General features: G+C 35.2%; 1 protein-coding gene across 9 annotated transcripts in view; it reads left to right on the top strand.

Moving 5' to 3' along the window:
• ROBO2 (roundabout guidance receptor 2) overlaps positions 1 to 20,481 on the top strand; it is a 1,654,833-nt gene that overhangs the window by 1,595,978 nt on the left and 38,374 nt on the right. For 6 of the 9 annotated variants that reach the window (XM_049710547.1, XM_049710546.1, XM_049710543.1 and 3 more), the window contains 4 exons: positions 7,802 to 7,844; positions 9,261 to 9,388; positions 14,443 to 14,724; positions 20,014 to 20,170. In XM_049710547.1, the coding sequence (XP_049566504.1) occupies positions 7,802 to 7,844; positions 9,261 to 9,388; positions 14,443 to 14,724; positions 20,014 to 20,170 (610 nt within the window). Of the gene's footprint in view, positions 1 to 7,801; positions 7,845 to 9,260; positions 9,389 to 14,442; positions 14,725 to 15,117; positions 15,244 to 20,013; positions 20,171 to 20,481 lie in introns of all 9 variants that reach the window. The other 3 variants (XM_049710548.1, XM_049710544.1, XM_049710550.1) reach the window with 2 other exon arrangements.

Here is a 20,481-nt window from a genome sequence, read left to right as displayed (position 1 = left end):
TTGTCATCTGAGTGCTTTATCATCCTACCAGTGAGTGATTCTTCCTGGAAAGGTATGCTGGGCAATAACTGCTGAGTGTCAGAGTCATGAACATTAATGATACTTTAACGTAACTTCTTGTTTTGCAGTCCAGTCCTCTGCTTTCATTCCCTGAAGGTATTGTCCATCAACCTGTCTGTTTAGTCAATCACCACGTTCCATTTCGTCTCTGTGACACGCTCATATAAATCACATGAGAAATAAGGAAGAATGATTTAATTCAAGGACTATTTTTATGTTTTATCTCATTGCTTGGCTTTAGTGAAAATAATAAAAGATTGACTATGCTAGCCACTTCAGTACGAAGTTCTAAGATGCCACGTTTGGAGTGTTGCATTTTTACCCTCCACACATCTTTATTCACTCACTCCTTCAAAATAGCATAGGTCTCGTAATTAGTAGTTTACGTTTTTAGTAAAATTATGTCAGATAGCCTTTTTTCTTCTTTTTTTTTAAACAGCAGTTCTTTGCAAAACCTATGCATTTAATTTAAAAATATCTGTTGGTCTTTGAGCTTGACAAGAGTAGTACATTTCCTATTATCAGTTCTCATTGTGATTGATATCCATCTACTTGTAGAAGAACTACTAACTCGGAAGGTGCTATGCACTTCAAATATTTTGGAATTAGGCCAAGCCACAGAGCAACCTTTCTGAACATTTATACTTAATTGATAGATGGCTGACTCTCAGAATGGATTCACCTTCAGCTGGTAATTTGCCTTCCAGCAACTGCTGTTCTCTTCTAGGTGAGAAGCAAATGAAAATCCAAACCACAGGTACTTAGTATTGCATATCTGACCTGGCGATATTCTCTACACATTTCCCTCCATAAATATCCTATCCTGCACCTCCTGGAATTTTTATATTCTTGAGAATATGAGGATTTTAAATAGGAATGATTAGTGTAGTATGTATTTATCATATGTTTAAATTTCTGATATTTCATGCATGAGCTAATGATCCATTTTAAGAGCACAGGGATTTCGTACAGGGATATTTTTCTCTGAAGTGTTTTATAAAAATTATAGAGAAAATAGTCTATGTGTACTAGTTCTGTTTATTTTTGGTTTTCATAAAAATTTCTCTGGAAATCTTATAATTTAACAAGCATGAAAACTAAACCCAGTAACATTAAAGCAATGTAATTTTACTCACAAAATGAAAAGTCTAATGTTTCCACTTTTTACTGCATGGTAATATCTATATAGTTTCAAAATTTTCTTATTGATTTATGATAGCAATAACATTTTTTTCAAATAAATGAAAGTTTACTTTGGGATCGGTATTTAAATTAATTTATAACAAAAAATGTCTTCATTTATTTCAAACCCCAAATTTGATCTTGGATTATACTTAAACTCTGCTGCAATTGATGTAAATTAAGAAACATGCATTTTAATAACGCTAGACTGATCCTAAGTAGAATTGAAAAGCAGGTAAAATTTGATTTCAGCACTTGCTTTTTCCCACTTCATTCCAAGTCTTCTTAACCATCACAGGTAGATTTTATTTTATTTTATTTTATTTATTTATTTTTTAATTTGTTTTTTTTTGCGGTACGCGGGCCTCTCACTGTTGTGGCCTCTCCCGTTGCGGAGCACAGGCTCCGGACGCGCAGGCTCAGCAGCCATGGCTCACGGGCCCAGCCGCTCTGCGGCATGTGGGATCTTCCCAGACCGGGGCACGAACCCGTGTCCCCTGCATTGGCAGGCGGACTCTCAACCACTGTGCCACCAGGGAAGCCCCACAGGTAGATTTTAACCACCAGAGGGAAGTTTTTAACTAGTGGGGAGAAGAAATAACTTGCAGAGTGGAGAATCTAACTCTCGGCAGGATACTTTCCACTCACTCTGTACAGGCAAAAACTCACCTGCTGATTTTATTGTGGCTAATCTTTGATTCTCCATCTCCATGTGGAAAATTATATTTGAATGCTTAAAAGGAAGGTAAAAAAAAAATGGCATGCTACTCAGTGTTGATATTTTTCTTATGTTCAGAGGATTTAACATATTGATCATAGAACACTAGTGGATTAGCACCTTAGATTGTAAAAGCAACTATCAAGAATCAAATGTAAACTTATACACTTAAATGATCTGAGAGTAGAATTTGGCCTGAACATGTTTTGCTCCTTTACATAGAAGAACTTGGAGATTTCCCCAGGGCAAAATTACACACTAACTTCCTATTCAGTTTTTTCCTATTTATTCTTTATTTAAATTCTTCAGACACAAACACGCACAACAGCTTTGCTCATGGCTCAGAGAAGGGCAGCTGGAATGAGAAAGGTATCCTCATATCTCATATTCTACATGAAATCATTTTATATTTTTCTAGAGTAACATGCAGGGTTATTTATGTTAATCTTCATTGAACACTAGCAGTCTGCTTGTCACTGCATGTGAGGTTCCTGACTGCCAGAAGAATTCACTACCTGAATTACCGGGTGAAATAGAATTGTAAACATGTTTAGGCAGAAAATACTAGGTGATTTTGAATCTAGAGTAAATGTTTGATTATATGTATTAATGGTATTTGTGAATAGAAAAGTGAATGACATAAGTTTGAATAAAAGCCATGCAGCCTTCATGAAGATTCTATATATTGTATTATAATCTTCATGAAGGCTACACGATTCTTTTCAAACTTATGTTGTTCATATTCATAATTTTTAAGTCACCAACTTTTTAATGAAAATAAACATTTTCACTTTTAAAGGGGTGAGTTCTATTTTATGAATATTACCTTTGAGGAGAACAGATTTTATTAAACTCAGTAAATATATATAATTTAATAAGTGAGCAAATTATGAAATACCAAACACTTCATGCATAGGTTTTAAACCCTTGGTGAAATTATTTGACAAAATGACCCTAAGACAGCTAAAAGATTTGATGGAATTTTTATACTCTGATTATCTGGGCTTGAGTTAATGCTTATTAAAAGAGGATTAATCTACATTCATAGTTGAGAAATAGCTTATCAGGAAAGGGAGTGAGGCTTGGCTGGCAACATTAAAGTTTCCATTTGGAGTAGGAAAATGTGGCCTACTAGAGATAGGCACTCTGAAAGCTTCCTTACCTCAAAATGTCAATTTACCACGTAGCTCTGTTTCCCTTCCCCCTCAATTCTAGGAAGCGAGAGATTAGGATTAATCCTGTCAGATAATAGTAGAGGTACTTTGTGTATGATATGAACTTGCAAAATCTCTTTACCTTATATCTTTTATAAATATTGCAATAAAGTCAGAATATTTAATGCAATTCTAAAACATTTAAGATTGTGGTGTCTATAGAGCTTTTTGGAAACCTTAGCACTAGTCAGTCAGTTTTAGCAACAAAAACTTCTCTATGTTGCTCCCTTGAAAATTCTTAATTTTAGATGCTAGCAGAAACTCCTGGTAAAGATTCACACTTATTTCAAATTTAATTCTGATAAGCACAAAGTTACCACACTGTGATTATCAAAATAGTGACTAGAGCAAGATTGTCCAACCACCTACCCTCCCCACCCTCTTGCTTTCAGCTTTAAGGCAGTTCAACATCTCTGAAATGAGAGCTACCTCAAAACAGCTTTCACTTTGTTGTGGCATTTATTTTTATGTTTTTCTCTCTCTGCATACACAAAAAATGCTGATCAAAACACCAAATATGACTTCCATTTTAGGAGTTCTGATTGTTCATCCTTAGTGCAGGCTGAGTGGCCATGGCTCATGGGCCCAGCCGCTCCGCGGCATGTGGGATCTTCCCAGACCGAGGCACGAACCCGTGTCCCCTGCATCAGCAGGCGGACTCTCAACCACTGCACCACCAGGGAAGCCCTCTAGTCTGCTTTCGATCTCATGGTCTAATAGAACTCAATTATTTTTGGTCTACTTTTCAAAATGGAACAAATCTAAAAGTTTTAGAGCATGGGAAGAAAAGGATACTCGAAAAAGTGTTCTCTCTTTTTCCCTTGCTTTAAAAAGACAACTAATCAGCCTTATTATGTAAAGGTATTGTTTTTTGTTGTTGTTTTTCTCTCCTGATAGAAACATACAAAATTGAAGATTCTCATGTATATCAAATTGTATCCATGGGCCATTTTAAGTCAATTATGTATTTACATAATGACTGTGTACTTTTGCCTTTGTACAGTTGGTATGCAGAGGTACAAAGATAAATGTCTTTATGAAATATTTTGACAGTCTTTTAGCGGTCTAGAACCATTTGAATACAGTTTAATGCTTTGGAATACAAATAGGAAATCGATATGTCTTGAAAGTTTTGAAATTTAAAATTCTTTTATTCACAACATTTAATCCTCATTTGGTAAATATGGACCATATCATAGAGTCCATACACTAACACAGCTGTAAATTAACTTGATAATTTTTTTTTTCAATTTTTTATTGTGGTAAAATAAACATTACATGAAACTTACTATCTTGACCATTTTTAAGTGTACAATTCAGTGGCATTAAATACATTCATGATGTGCAACCATCACCACCATCCATATCCATAAATCTTTTCATCTTCTAAAACTGAAAATCTATATCCAGTAAACAATAACTCCCTATTCCCCCCTCCCCCCAGCCCCTCACAACCGCCATTCTTCTTTCTGTCTCTGTGATTTTGACTACTCTAAGTACCTCATAGAAGTGGACTCATACAGTATTTATCTTTTTGTGACTGGCTTATTTCACTTAGCATAATGTCCTCAAGATACATCAAAGTTTTAGCATATTTCAGAAATTCCTTCCTTTTCAAGGCTGAATAATGTTCCATTGTGTCTATATGTACACTTTGCTTATCCATTCACCCATCACTGGTTGCTTGGCTTGCTTCCACATTTTAGCTACTATGAATAATGTTACAATGAACATGGATGTACAAATATCTCTTTGAGATCCTGATTTCAATTCCTTTGGAAACGGAATTGATGGATCTTACGGTAATTCTATTTTTAATTTTTTGAGGAACCAACATACTGTTTTCAACTATGGCTGCACCATTTTACCTTCCACCAACAGTGCATAAGGGTTTCAATTCCTCCACATTCTTGTTAATGCTTATTTTATGTTTCTTGCATAGCAGCCAACCTAATAGGTGTGAAGTAACAGCTCATTGTATTGGGTTGGCCAAAAATTTCGTTCTGGTTTTTCCGTAAGATCTGAATGAAATTTTGGCCAACCCAATAGTTTTTTTTCTGCGCTACGCGGGCCTCTCACTGTTGTGGCCTCTCCCGTTGCGGAGCACAGGCTCTGGATACACAGGTTCAGCGGCCATGGCTCACAGGCCCAGCCTCTCTGCGGCATGTGGGATCTTCCTGGACCAGGGCACGAACCCGTGTCCCCTGCATTAGCAGGCGGACTCTCAACCACTGCGCCACCAGGGAAGCCCTAACCCAATAGTTTTGATTTTCACTTTCCTAATGATTACTGATGTTGAGCATCTTGTCAGGTGCTTATTAGCCATTTGAATGATATCTTTTGGATAAGAATTTCAGTGCTGCATCATAATACTTTAAAATTTACAGTTTATGAAAAATTTACCATTGGTAAGTACATGAAGTTAAATACAACTTAATTTCTGTGCTTCTGCTTCAGTTCTCCTCTTTTGCTCTAATATCATTTATTGCTCTGACAGTAACAGAAAATTTGGATGAGGAAAAAGAGCATCTAAGTTAGAGAGAAGGGCTCAGCTTCTCCCCATGTATCTCCTAAGCAGCACATTTGGAGGTGTAGCCCATCAGTACCTGCTGATTTGCATATTCACAATGATATTCACAGCATTATCTTAGCTCTCTTTTACCAGAGTAAAACAATCACTTGATAGTCCATTAAAAATCCACATAACTAGGAAGTCACATCAGATAGAAAGCTAATTAGCTGTACTGTTTTCACATTTTGTGTTTTTTCCTCCTAATCAGGCCTGTATTTAATACCACCAGTGCTCAGTTCTTCTCAATAATTGTTTCAGATCAATTTTTTATTGTTGTTCTTAAAAGCAGTTATTAAAGGGACCCAGTGTGGTGTGGATACACTGCTGATTGTTGATTCCCAACACCTGAATCCATCAGGAAGCAGATTAGTGATCAGTATTCTTTTATTTTCTCCAAGGAGCTGTCCATAGCCAGTCGTGGGCAGGTACAAAGTTTATGTAAGGATTGTTTTATAATTCACTTGACAAGTTACCTAAAAACTTGATACGGCAATGTACTTTTAGGTGCCAAGATGTTTCTGAAAGCACTGCTTCATGAATTCCTGAAAGAACCTTAGCCATCTTATTGCCTAATTATGATGCCATGAGAGATATATCCTTAGATGACCTTAGGGAAGGGATTGGGGAACTACATTTAGAAAGTTATAAGATCTAAAGAGTGATCATATTTATTAGCTCAAACTTGAGAAAGAGGTGAATGATGGAGAGATTATCCAAATGAGAAAGTATTTACTATGTGTGCACTTTAAGTAGCAATATGTCCTTAGTTTATTAAAAATATGAATCAATTCATAAAATTTTATTTTTACTTTTGCTCACTAAGTAATCACAGGAAATCTAATTAGTATCTTCCAAAGATAGGATATGTTGGATTCACATCTGTGAAATGGTATTTTTGCCTTCATCCCCAGGGATTGGTTTAGCTGATCCACACTAATTTTGGTCAGAATTGCAATTTTGCAATCCATAAACTTCTAATCACCAATTTTTTTTCCCAATGATTTTCTAGTTAAGTAATTTTGTGGCAAAATTTGGTCGAAAATAATATGAAGTTATTTATAGACTTTTTTCCACTAATCATGAATATTCACATCTCATTGCAAAAACAATAATTTTAAATACATTTGCTGCCTTGGACCCTCCCTGCAGTATGCATCATATTACCTGTCTCAGATCTGAAGCATTTTGAATTCCAAGTAAATTTAGCTGCAAAGGTTTTGGATACGGGATGATGGACCCAAACTGATATTTACCTTCTTTGGCCAATCCTTGAAGCCCACTTTCATGTTGTTAGCTTTGTAGAATGGAATCTAGTGACCAGAGGGAGTGGATTCTTCAGCTGTGGCCCTCCTGGATACTTCTTGATATTGCTAATAAGTTCACAGTTTTAAAAAGGACTTAAGTTTTGTAATCATTATATACAATTGGAATATATTCAGTATCAATTATTTGAAAGTTTCATTTTTGTAAGAGTTGGCTAATGAAACAAAGCACCCAATACATTATGTATTCTCCATTCATTACAGTTCATGTCTTTGTAATTATAGTATTTCAACTCATAGTGCTTCTTAATGTCCCTAAAAGGATCTGTGATGGGGAGGAATGTGTTGTCAATCAGTACTTTCACTTGTTTCATTAAAAGGATATTATCTGTTTGGACTATCCTGTTTCAGTTTTAACTATGTGCATTTTGCATTATGCCCTCTGATTAGGACACCTCTATGTTAACATTAAAAGTCATGATTTGATAATTCCTCGTTATTGCATGTCGATCTTCCAATACCATGTATATACCAATTGACACCCAAATAAAAATTGCCCCTTTGACTTAACCATATGTTTGGCTTGAGGAATATTTCAATGTCTTATTAAAGATGGAGCAAATGATAGCTTTGCTTTAGGCCAAACCACTGCTTCTTATTCTCTGTACAATTATGTTAATTATATTTTGTTAAAATTCCCAGAGGTTTCAGCTCTAAACTGAGGGCCAATATGTAGTTGTTATTAATCATAATTAATATTGACTACTTGTGTATGTTTCTTTTTTTTTTACAGTTACATTTCAAAGAGGAGATGGAGGACTAATGAGCAATGGAAGGTATACTGAGGAGATTTTTTAAATTATTATTTTTAATCAGGACTGAGGAAACTCTATAGTAAGAGGCTATTATTGTAATAAACAATCACTTATAAGTGAGAATTCTAGGAGGAATTAAACGGCTTACCACAAGGTTTAATGGCCTATCTGTTGTGCACTTTAGAGGAATCAAGTCCAGATGTTTCATATCTCCCAGAGGCCCCTGAAGAAATTAGTAGTAAATATCACAAGGAATGTATTCATTTGTTAGCAGGATGTTTATTGCATTAATTAGACATTAGCAAATGAAGTTGCTGTTGTTTAAGACTCCTTATTGGTTCTCACTAAATTGCTGTGAGTGAACAATTACACATAATCGATCACAAAGTAAATGATTCATGGATGATGAATAGGCTGTAGATTGATCAGACTGGATTCCACAACTTTGGATACTCAATTGAAATTGATAAAAGTTGATAACAAACCCATATATCCTCATCTATTTTCCCTTTGCCGATATGGAGATTGTAATTAGGCTCTGGTAATAACTTCCAATCTCCCATTTAATCAATATTTTAGCAAAAAGAGATTAGGTCTAATGAGAGCTAGTGGATGTAGCAAGAAAGCAGTTGGATCTTCTTATTGCAGTTTCCATAGAAACACATGTTTCTCTTAGGGATTGTATCACAAAGGGTCTATCAGAAAAAAAAGTACAATGACTATAGATGTTGCTGTATCTTTGTAAATATGCTAATAATCTGGAAAGTGACCAGAATCCCATCTTTTATTTTAAAGATGGGAATTCTTTATTAAATAGAATATGAAGGAAGTTTTCTTCATAGATTATATACACATGCTGGATCAGACCACAGTGGATCTTTAAAAAAACCTTTAATATTCTCCTAACATTTTAAATTTAGAGAACCTGAAAATGTGCTATTGATGGAACAGTATAAATACTGTTCATTAATTTCCCTTAAGTTCCTTGCCTCTAATCAAGCATGAGGGCCCATATCAGGGGTTATAGCCTATAGGGGACAGATAAATATGGGAGCTGCAGGAATTAAGGAAGCAATAGTTCAAAGTCCTGGAAATGGCTGATACTGAGCAGTTGTTCCCTTGAGGTGCCAGTTTATCATCAGACCTTGTGTCGGGATGCTGCTCTGTTACCAGTTTGCCACCAGTTTCAGGGAAGACGACTGAATTCATTTGAGTATCAGCAGAATCCCAGGCAGCACTCTTCGGCTTCCACTGACAGGGTTGATCTATATATAGCCTAGTGAACTGCTAAAGTTCCTTAATTCTTGAGAGCCTACAGATTTTAATTTGAAAGTGAATTAAAATCTTAAATTCTTTAATCCATTTTAGTTCATGAGACTGATGTCCAAATCTCTCATTGAGTTCCATGGATTGATTTCCTTTTAATTCCTGTTTTAGCCGCCCAGGTCTTCTAAATGCTGGTGATCCCAGTTATCCATGGCTTGCTGATTCATGGCCAGCCACGAGCTTGCCAGTAAACAACAGCAATAGTGGCCCAAATGAGATTGCGAATTTTGGGCGTGGAGGTAAGTTATGTTTTTCAAAATTTTTTCGTTTATTTGTTTTCTTGGCTTTCCTAAATATTTTGAAAAAGGCATACTAAAAAGTATTTTCTTCCATAATTAAATTTAGTGATGCACATGTACATATAATGCTGTACATTTGCTAAATATTTTATTATAAAATTGTTGTATCTATTATCTTGAGTAAAACTAAGCTTTTAAGGACGTCATCACTAACCAAGAAGATAAATATTCATAATACATTTGGTTTTGGAACTATTAGTACAAGATTACTAAAATCAGGAATGATGCTGCCAAACAGGGCTTATGATTTCAAACTAGTCTTTTCACTTCTCTGATTCTCATTCAATTTATATTTATTGAGCATGTCCTGTGTATCTGGCACTATAGCAGACGGTAAAAATATAATATCATATAAGGAGTAGACACTTAAGTAAGTATAACAACATGTTGACAGAGAGCTTTTCTGTAGTTCTACAACTGATAGTACCCTAAATAAAAGACAAAAAATGCTAAGTGGCTGACATGCTAAGGTCTTCAAAATTTGGTACCAGGGTCCTCCCCATAGGCCTTTATAAGGAGACATAATTGGACCTACTATAAATAATCACCACCTTCCCCTCTCCATCTTTTCATCCAGTCACCAGGAGAGCAATGGGTTTAGAGAAAGATGGGACTAGAGAAGTCTCAGGCCCCATTGTTCCATTCAGCCGATACATGAGTTTTTCCTTAGCAGGGGATTGTACAGACAGTTAATGGACTGGAACTGCCTTGCCAGTACCCCAGATGAAAGAGCTGAACCCGGGAGTAGGAAAGTTCTATGAATGGAGTATTATTTAAGCTGATATATGAAGGAAAGGTGGGGAGTCAAGAGTGTGTAGAAAGTGTGTAGAGAAGAAACCTACTGTGTTTTAAGGCCCAGAAAGTAAGAGAAACGTTGACCTATTTAAGAAGCGAATGAATTTCCTAATGACTTGAGTATAGATTGCAAGGCAGAAAGAGTGGTAAGAAATACAGAAGGACAGGTAACAGAGGGCCTTCTGAGCTACACAAAGACTTTAAACTTTGGCCGAAGGATGTTCAGAAGCCATTGATGGACTTTTAGAGGAGAATGCTAGAATGCGAGTACTGTTTTAAATCATCCATCCTGCTGCTGGGTGGAGAATGGAGATAGTGTGGAAAATTTGGGTGATTAATTAGGAGAATAGTGCTGTAATCTAAGAAAGTTCATGTGAATCCACTGGAGGATTTCTACACTTCTAGGTAGAATTAATGTAGGAGACCCAGGGCTGAGCTAAACTTTTCTGAGTCCATTATAAACCTCAGTGATGGATTTCACGTGTATGAGTGTATAAACATATTGACTTAGAAGAATAGTCATGGATATTGGCATTTTCTCTTTACAAATGTAATATCAATCCAAGTTTGAATATAATTAAAATAGTGTTTCAAATAATAAAGTTACTAATTATTGCACAACTCTGCATTGTGTCAATACAAACTGAAAAAGAGGGATCTCCCTCCCATTCTCCAAATAAGATGCAGAAAATAACCAGCCCTACCTTATAGGTGTGTAATGAGAATTAAATGGATGACTAAATATACAGGTTTAGCACAAAGCTTGACATACAATCAGTGGCCAACAGGCATGACTGGGGAGTAAATGATAGAACAGAAAGTAAATTGTATGACTCCTCAAGAGTCTTGCTTACCCTCTGTAATCCAGTACTCCCCGTTTAGATTCTCACTTGCCCAGACCCTCTGATAGTGGTGGCTGCCTCCCCTAGGTGTCCAAACTCTGAGCCCTGCAATTATAGGCTGCTACTTTACATTGGGTAGTTCTATGCCCAAGCATCTCCTCACCAAGGAGATGCCCTGCCCTACCCACTGCCTTTGAAATTCTGGTCCCAAAGCTTTTATCAATCAAGGAATAGCTGCCTGTCTTTCTTGTATTGGAATAACACGCCATTCTATCTACATATCAAGAATTAAATGCGCAAAGATGGAGAAAGTGTTTTGGTTTTGGTTTTGGTTTTTTCAGTTTCTGGCAGACTACATCAACATCTAAAATGTCTCAGTCTAATTTAGCCAAAGGGTACATTTGAAGATTTTCAAGGTTTCCTTCCATTTCCACTTCATTTTCATGACATGAAAATATTTCACAGGTAGCTATCAAGGCCAAGACAAAGTTTTTTCAGGGTTTACTGTATCTTTTTTCAGTGTGATAAGTATTTTAAGCATTTACTATGTACCAAAGATAGGATTTTTTGCAAATTTTATTTCCTTTGCACAATAAATGTAGGACATAGATAATTATATTTCCATCTTAGAGGTCAAGAAATTAAGGTTTATCAAGATGAAAAATTTGAGATCTATGTGTAGAATCCAGATCTAACAGATTTTAAAGCCTAGGTTCTTTTATCTACACTGTTCTGCAGTTAAGGTGGGATTCACATGTATGATTGTATTACCATGTTCACTTAGAAGAATAATCACGGATACTGACATTTTTTCCTTTGAAAATGTTATACTGGGACTTCCCTGGTGGCCCAGTGGCTAAGACTCTGTGCTTCCAATGCAGGGGGCCCGGGTTTGATCCCTGGTCAGGGAACTAGATCCCACATGCCACAACTAAGAGTTCTCATGCCGCAACTAAAGAAAAAGATCCTGCGTGCTGCAACAAAGGTCCCGCGTGCAGCAACTAAGACCTGGCACAGCCAAATAAATAAATAAACATTAAAAATCTGTCTTCTGACACCAAATATGTCAACTTTAATAACAATAAAAAAAGAATGTTATACCAATACATGTTTAAATGTAATGAAAATCGTATTTTGAAGAATAAAGTTACTAATTATCACATGTCTACATTTTGACAATACAAACAATAAAAATTCATTTAACTATTCAGTAAGTGCTTACTCTTTGCACAATGCTAAGTGAGGAATTATGGAATTAGAGACATAAATCCCAGGTACTCCTGTCCTCAACTAATTTAAGATACAGTGAAGGGGACAGTCATTCATACAAGTAATTATTCCAGGCAAAAAAGAAATAAATGCATGTGTAACCAAGGTGCTGAAAGACTGCAGAATGAAATCATGAGTAAATCCAACTGGAGGGAAATGTTTCTATAATTCATAAGCAGAGAGAGATTCTATTTCTAGAACCGTAGCTTTGTTCGGTGCAGAATAACATTATGAAGGATTAGATTCTCGGACTATTTTTTTTCCATTTTTAAACATTTAAACACACAACAGTTCAAAAACTTGCAGTGGCTCACAATATAAATCTAAAGCTTTGGAGAACATCATATTCAAGGTGTTGGGAAGCTGGGGTCAATGCTGGAGAAACATCTATCCAGTTAATATTCATCAGTGAAAGACATGGTGGAGGAAGTAGAAACAAAACCCTAAAAACTTCCCTAGAGTGAAGGATCTACCTTCACAATCTTGATATATTATTAAGTATCAAAAGTTTTTGATAATAAAATGATACTGACCTAATGCTTTAGAATGAAATACGTTTCTTTGTCATCAAATTTTCTAATTAGTTTATAGCTAAAAACAAGAAGGGCGAGAAAGTAGTTAAAAAATTCTGAATCCAAGAACAATTTACTTGCTTATACAACTTGGTGAAATATTACAAATGTGAACATGTTTAACAGTCTCACTGATATGTATTATAATAGTCATTTAATAAAGTACATATATACTTAATTATAAAACAGTTTGGAATTCCAGACATCAAAACCCTCAGAGAGACCTAAATTATATAGTGCATAAAATATATTATAAATGTCTTGTTACTATTGCTAAAGAAGATCATTTTTAGCTTTTGTAAAATATAAAAGCAAAATTAATATTTTACAAGAATCCTTATTTCAAGTACTGTTGGGTATCATCTCATCTAAAAGTTTTAGGATATTTTGACTATTTCAGCATTCTCCTTGTGATGATAAGCTGGTTTTGGTACTGAGACAAGCTGGTTCATTATTACAGTACTATAACTAGTTGAAAATTTCCCATAATGAAGAGATCAAGTGGGTTGATGACCTCATGTCCTATGAAATGTGACTTTCAGAACATACATTATTAAGGAGCATAATATAATTATATTCACTTTAACTCTGCATGATTAAAAATAGTATTAGTGTGTGTGTGTGTTTTTGTTTTATTTTCTTTTTTTAGATACTAGTATCTTTCTTCTGGGAAGGAAAGTGAGTGCTCAGGAGAGAGGTGGCAGTTCTGAAATAAAAAGCATCATGTAAAGATAATTTAGCACACCAAAGTGATAAATGGACTGATTGATATTCAGTGTTGTTCCTAAATTTTAATTTTATACTTGCTGTGTTACAACTTGAAACTATAATTCTCCACTTCTAAGATTTGGTAGCACAAACTAAACTCGCTAATCACTCATTGCTTTTTCTATAGTTAAATCCTGCTGTATTGTGAAAATGACTTATTCATGAAAATGTTCCTTTGTTATCCAATAAAAATAAATTGTTACCATTAGTTACACTCCATTTCTGGAGCTGTGAAATCAACCCAGATAAACAGCAAGTTGAAACTTCAGAAGAAAGTGCCTCATAGTTTGGAGAGTATAATTTTGGACATGTTCGCATCTATTTAGCAGTTATATTCCATGTCTCTTGGGATAAAGTGGAAAAAGATGCTTTAATCCATGATTTGTAGATTCACTTTTGTCATTGCTTCAGTAAAGAGCTAACAATTTCATAGATTCTAAAACAGAATGAGCATCTGAAAGCATTTTTTAATAGTGAAATATACCAAACTTCTCATTCATGGTTGAAGAAAATGGGGGAGGGGGTGTGTTAACCAGTGAGACATGAAGGACGAGCTGTAGGCCTGCCTGTCACAAGGCTGATAGCTTGGTGATGGTTGTATATCATCTACCCTTCATTGGCTCATGAAGCCCATCTCAGCTGAAATGCAAACGTGTGGCATGACACGTTGATTTTTCATCTTCAGTCCTGATAGTTTTGGGCTTCCTGTGCATCATTAAATTGTTTCATTTCCCTATGTTCACCACAGATGTGCTGCCACCAGTTCCAGGCCAAGGGGATAAAACGGCAACGATGCTCTCAGATGGAGCTATTTATAGCAGCATTGACTTCACGACCAAAACCACTTACAACAGTTCCAGCCAAATAACACAGGCTACTCCATATGCCACTACACAGATATTGCATTCCAATAGCATACATGAATTGGCTGTTGATCTGCCTGATCCACAGTGGAAAAGCTCAATTCAGCAAAAAACAGATCTGATGGGATTTGGTTATTCTCTACCTGATCAGAACAAAGGTAACAATGGTATGTCAAGTCCTTACTTCCTGAAGAGTTATTTTCATATCATTTTTGCATGAGATAGAAATTAGTATTTGTTGTTCAGTTTAGTGATTCATCACCAGGTTCACTACCTAAACTAAAAAATATACCGGCATGTATTCAGTACCTTCCACAATCCCCACCACCACCACCGTCGTCACTGTCACCACACACCAACACCAATCAGTTTCATCCTTTTAGCTCTTTTTTCAATAGCGATCAGTAGTCCATCTCGACTTCCATTAGGCAGGGTAGACAAAACATGCCTCCACTGTCCTATGACATCTGCTTCTGAGTTGCTAACTGCATGTTCTGCATGGGCTTGTGCTGTGAACTAATCACATGATGCCACTATGACCTCTGCCCTTTAACCCTTAGCCTTACTTTACATCCCTGACTACCGATTGGCTGAGGGATTGTCTAATAGAATGCCACACAACCAGTCACAGGATTTCAGCACCACCAGCTCTCACAACAGCTCAGAGAGGAGTGGCAGTCTCTCAGGTTGGTCTCGTCACAGTAAGGAGAAATATTTGTTTGTCACCAGCATATGACCTGTGTTCCTAACAACCATGAAGAAGTACCTGGATCACAACTCACTGTCAGACATTTATCTTTCAAATAACAATAACAGTTTATCCTAATGAAATCATGATTTGGGGGAGGGGGGTAAAATTCACCATCACCCTTTATGTACTAATTATACAAGGATGTATTCAGGGAAAAATAGTACCATTTTACTAAATACGAATTATTAAGGATCAGATGAGTTTGATCTGCCTTGAGCCCTGCTTAAGAGTCCAGAGAACTTTACAATAAAAAGATCTTGTAGGAAAGTCAACCCCATGGTGTGGACAGCAAAAGATGAATTCAACAAAAATGCAAATGATTTTGGCAATTGTTCATAATATTAGGAGTCTGGTGATGTGACTTCCTATCTTTGGACAATTTTTCCGAAATATTATGTAATAGTATTCTATTGAATGATATTATTTAGAGTAAGGTCCTGATACCATGCTAAACAAGAATGTTAATATGGGACATTATTCTTTACATTTAATTGCCAAAAAACCCCTAATCTTTCCTATTGATAATTCTTTTGTGCTGTAAATTTTCATATATATTCAAGATACAACAGCTGAACTAACAGTCTGTACTGCAGGTATTGTATAGCACACGTGGGGAAAAACACATTTTACTGGAAAGAAATATATACCTATCATAATGAATATCAGTGATTTTCTCTAGGCCCAAGGATCCTCATCTCTAAAATGAGGAGGTCCTAGTAGACATTCTAACTTTCAAACATAACATCTATGTTGTGTATGACTGACGACTTTATCTGCACATTTCTAGTTGATGCCATGACCTTATATGCTTATTTTTTCATACTAATGATATACTATTTATTTCTATGAAGTTTTTTTTTAACCTCAGTTCCTTAATAAAAGATTATGGCGTATTATGATATGTCACAGGCTATGAGGCATCAAAGCCATAAAGAGTTAATTCTTTTACGTCATTAGGTTAACATTTACTAAATGACTTTTCCTCAGAGATAAAACCCTTTCAGTCTGAAAATGTTAATGTTCTCTCTCCCCTCCAAAATGAGCCATTTGCTCTTCTTACCTATTGGTAGAATTAGATACATTGTAGAATGCAGAAAATTTTAAACATCTGTTATGAATTTAAACTGGCTTAATTATATAGGGGAATTTTTTTGAATAACCTTATATGTCATTTGTACTGTCATTTATTTATGAGGAATCCCACAATTGTACTGAATAATTAAAAAATTAATTTTATCCTAGGCTTATTTCATCCAAGATATGCAAAGTCTCAATCAATATATATATATATATTTTTTTCTTTTTAATCTATATATTGTAAGCCATGGATTGTTTAAGACCTTCTGTGAATTCCTTATTAAATATTCTGTATATCTTGATTACCACTGAGTTTTTAAAGTTATCTTTTGAGTAATTGTAAGCAGAACATGATTCACAATAGTGCTTACTGCTTTTTTGAATCCATTAATCTGAGTGACATTTATATATATATATATATATATATATATATATATGAATTATATTAACTACTTCATCTACATTTGAATACAAAATTACTTAAATTGGTGATAGAAAGCATTCTTTAGGAGGTAAGAGTGATGTGATTATTCTCTTCTTAGTTTAGTCAAATTGAGTTTAATATTAGTTTGTTTTGTGCTTATAATCAGAGGTATGTTTCCTAAAGCTTAGATTTAAGATCAAACTTCCCTATGGATATTGGATCATATCATACTGATATTATAAGATTTTCTTAATTTGTGCATGGTGATAAAACAAATTTAAAATAATCACAGTAATAAAGAAAATTGGACATTCCTGAGTTATATGAATGAATTTCTCACCCTTTTTGAAACACTCTTATGATTTATTAAATACATAAGTTCTTAGCACTTCTCTTAAAAAAGCCAACCATTAAAAAATATAAAACTCAGATTTTTTCAAAATAGTATCTGCAATCATAATTTTATATATATACATGCATATACAACACATTGCCAGTAGTAATAAGTAAATCTTTTATATGCCAGTATTTTTTTAAAATAGACTATAAGTTTAATTTTAAAATGAGCTATTTTCATAATTTTCTTTACATAGAAATCATTTGTTCAGCATAAGTAAATATAAATCCAAATATTTACATTTTCAGTTGAAGAGGGACGGATCAAATATGTTTGCAAGTCATCAAAATATGTTCCCCTAAAATATAATGCAGGCAGTTCTCACCTTAAAATGCTTGATGATCTTTGGTGGCAAGTAAACAGCAACACAATGGGTTCACTTAGATCAAGATATAGATCTCAGATAGAGAATTTAATTTTCTTAGCTCATATCATAGGCCACTATTATGCTAAGAGCCCACCTCTTAACTCATTCTAGAGAAGACAAAGCATGTTGATTGATAGTCTTACCAAAAGTACCCACAATGAGAGGCAGAAATTTCCCCCAAAGAGGGGAAAGTAGACATTGTATGGAAAACCCCCACAAATTCCCCCTATGAATCACCTCTGCTTCCACAGCACATTTTTAAGTAAGTTGTTTGGAAGAGTTGATAATGGCTTTCCTGACCTTGGACAAGGATTTCAACAGAGCTGGGTTCAGAGCTGCTGAAATTGTAATTTCCAGTAAAGCTGCTGCCTTCTAAATTGCTTGTTCTCTTACAGTGTGAATATGGACCACAAACTCAGAAAGAACCTCTATTTTCTCATCTATAAAACGGAGATGTAAAAACTTCCCTATTTGTGTCACTCAGTTCTGGTGGTGATCATATAACATTTCTAAAAGTGCTATAAAAAGTGAAAAGAGCATAGTACACATATAAATATACAAGGGATAAAAGAGGTACAACTAGGGAAAAGCTATGAAGAACACACGCCCAACCCATTCTTCTTTTAAGTATTGAGACATAGTTCTGATACTACTGAGAAAGATGCAATCTTGTTTATGATTGTTTTGATCAAGAAACAAAGAATTAAGGCTCACCTACCTTAAACACGAAAATTACAGACTTAAATTCAATCAGGTTTATTATTTTTATTCTGAGAATCGGGTTATTTCTGGGATCCTCATTGGGGTAGGAGTTGGGTGTGGAATGGCTTTGGAAACAGGTAGGATTTAGTTTGCTTTGAGATAGAGGAGATGGGAGAGTGTGATAATGACTGGCATTTATTGAACATTCTATACATTCTGAGCCCTTTATATGCCTTATCTCTTGTAATACTCAAAATAACCCCCCAAAATAGTAACTTTATATTTTTTTACATGTATGGAAATTGAGGTGATATCTATGAATAACTTGTCAAGTAGGTGAGAAACTAGTTTTCAAACCCAGAGATCCAGCTCTTATCCTCAAAGCAGAAGATACCTGTTCTCCTTTCTCTTAATACTTCTTCTGCCAAAGATAAAAAGTGAAAGGAAAGGTGAAAGCACTCAGTTTTCAGGGATGCTCTTTTAAATATGTGTGTATATGTGCACACTACCTAGAAAACAGACATAATTCCATAATTGGCCATAGTGTATATGTCCAGTTCAGTAGTTTCATCACTTTCTGGCACTCAAAGTTATTATAATTTTCTGAATTGCTGATGCAGGTTAGTAATTGGTAGAAGAAAAGAAATGAGGTAAACTTCAGTGATATCTCTATTGTTAGATAGCTCTGCTACAATTTGATGCTCATAACTTTTAGTTCCAGAAAGATGTAGTCCAAGGGGTCAATACCAGTTTTTTTTGGAGATACAGCTATTGACTGTAGTGGGAGTGACAGAAGTTGCTTAGGTTCCCCTGAAACATTTTTTGTCATTCTGCTCAAGAAGTACACATTTCTGCATCCAACTGTGGTCCACTTGGGAAGAAACTTGATGCACTTAATTTTGGTGGAGTAAAAAGTACTGCATTGAACAAATGATAAAACTATACTTTTATATTTTTTAAACTGTATTTCATTAAGCTGTGGTAATTCCAGATATGGCTTATATGCTGCCAACCTACTTTCTGCTCATGTTTTGTACATGAATTCATTTGTATTATGAGAATACTGCAACTGATTACTCTATTTCCATTAATCTTCCCCATATTTGGAATTTTAAGAAATGTTATGCTTAGACATCTGGGAACGACTCTCACTATATGCAAAAATAATTGTGCCATTCATTAGTCAGAAATTCTATAAAACATATCATTGTGAAAGATTTATAAGTTATCCTCCAGATTGTAGTTGATTGATTTTTATAAGTTACTTTTGAGAGAAAACTGTTACTCGCCTGGATTAATTAAATTGAGTAAATTCTAATGGAAAAGTTTAGCCTGTATCCTTAGATACTGCATTTTCCACCGAGACAGATTATGCAAAGGAGCATTATAAACGCACTAAAATCTGACATTTGAAAGAATTTGTTATGGCCCATTATTTCATCTAACAATGAAAATGTGGAGGCAGCAAACGTGAATAAATCAATAAATTAGCTTTTGCTACCGCAGCCATGTTTTTGGTTCATTCAACTCTGCAGTTAATGCATTGTGAAAGAAACAATATCATTTTGAGTGATTTCTAAAAATGTTTTTCTTATTATATCGTTTCATTGTTTATAGCTTTTAACAGCTGTAACATACTGATTCTGGTGTTTTGAAAACATAAATACATCTTCCTGCCTGATATACTCTGTTTCTTGTGATATTCACTATGTCTGAATAAATGTATTATTATTTTCAGGTGGGAAAGGTGGAAAAAAGAAGAAAAATAAAAACTCTTCTAAAGCACAGAAAAACAATGGATCAACCTGGGCCAATGTTCCGCTACCTCCTCCCCCAGTCCAGCCCCTTCCTGGTACAGAGCTGGAACACTATGCAGTGGAACTGCAAGAAAATGGGTAAAAATATCTCATATACCAGCAAAATGCCCAGGGCTATCCTCCTTTCTCTGTTATGCATTTTCGTCTTGATACTGTGTTGTCTTCCTGTTTTCCCTGCCTCCTTCCCAACCTGTTCATTGCTCCCCCCTCTTTTATTGTTTGCCCCATCTATATATTTTTAGCTGATAAATACAACACAGCACATATTGAGGACGTAGAATCCTTGGCCATCAAGTGCCTTAGATTGTCTGCAATCATGATAATGCAGCCTCCATTTATAATATTGCTTGTTAGTTTGAAAGCAAGTAACCCAGAGCTCTGTGAACTAA

This window comes from Orcinus orca, chromosome 5 (assembly GCF_937001465.1).
Source record: "Orcinus orca chromosome 5, mOrcOrc1.1, whole genome shotgun sequence".
NCBI lineage: Eukaryota > Metazoa > Chordata > Mammalia > Artiodactyla > Delphinidae > Orcinus > Orcinus orca.
The sequence above is the reverse complement of the archived record's forward strand: the minus strand, read 5'-3'. Positions and strand labels throughout refer to the sequence as shown.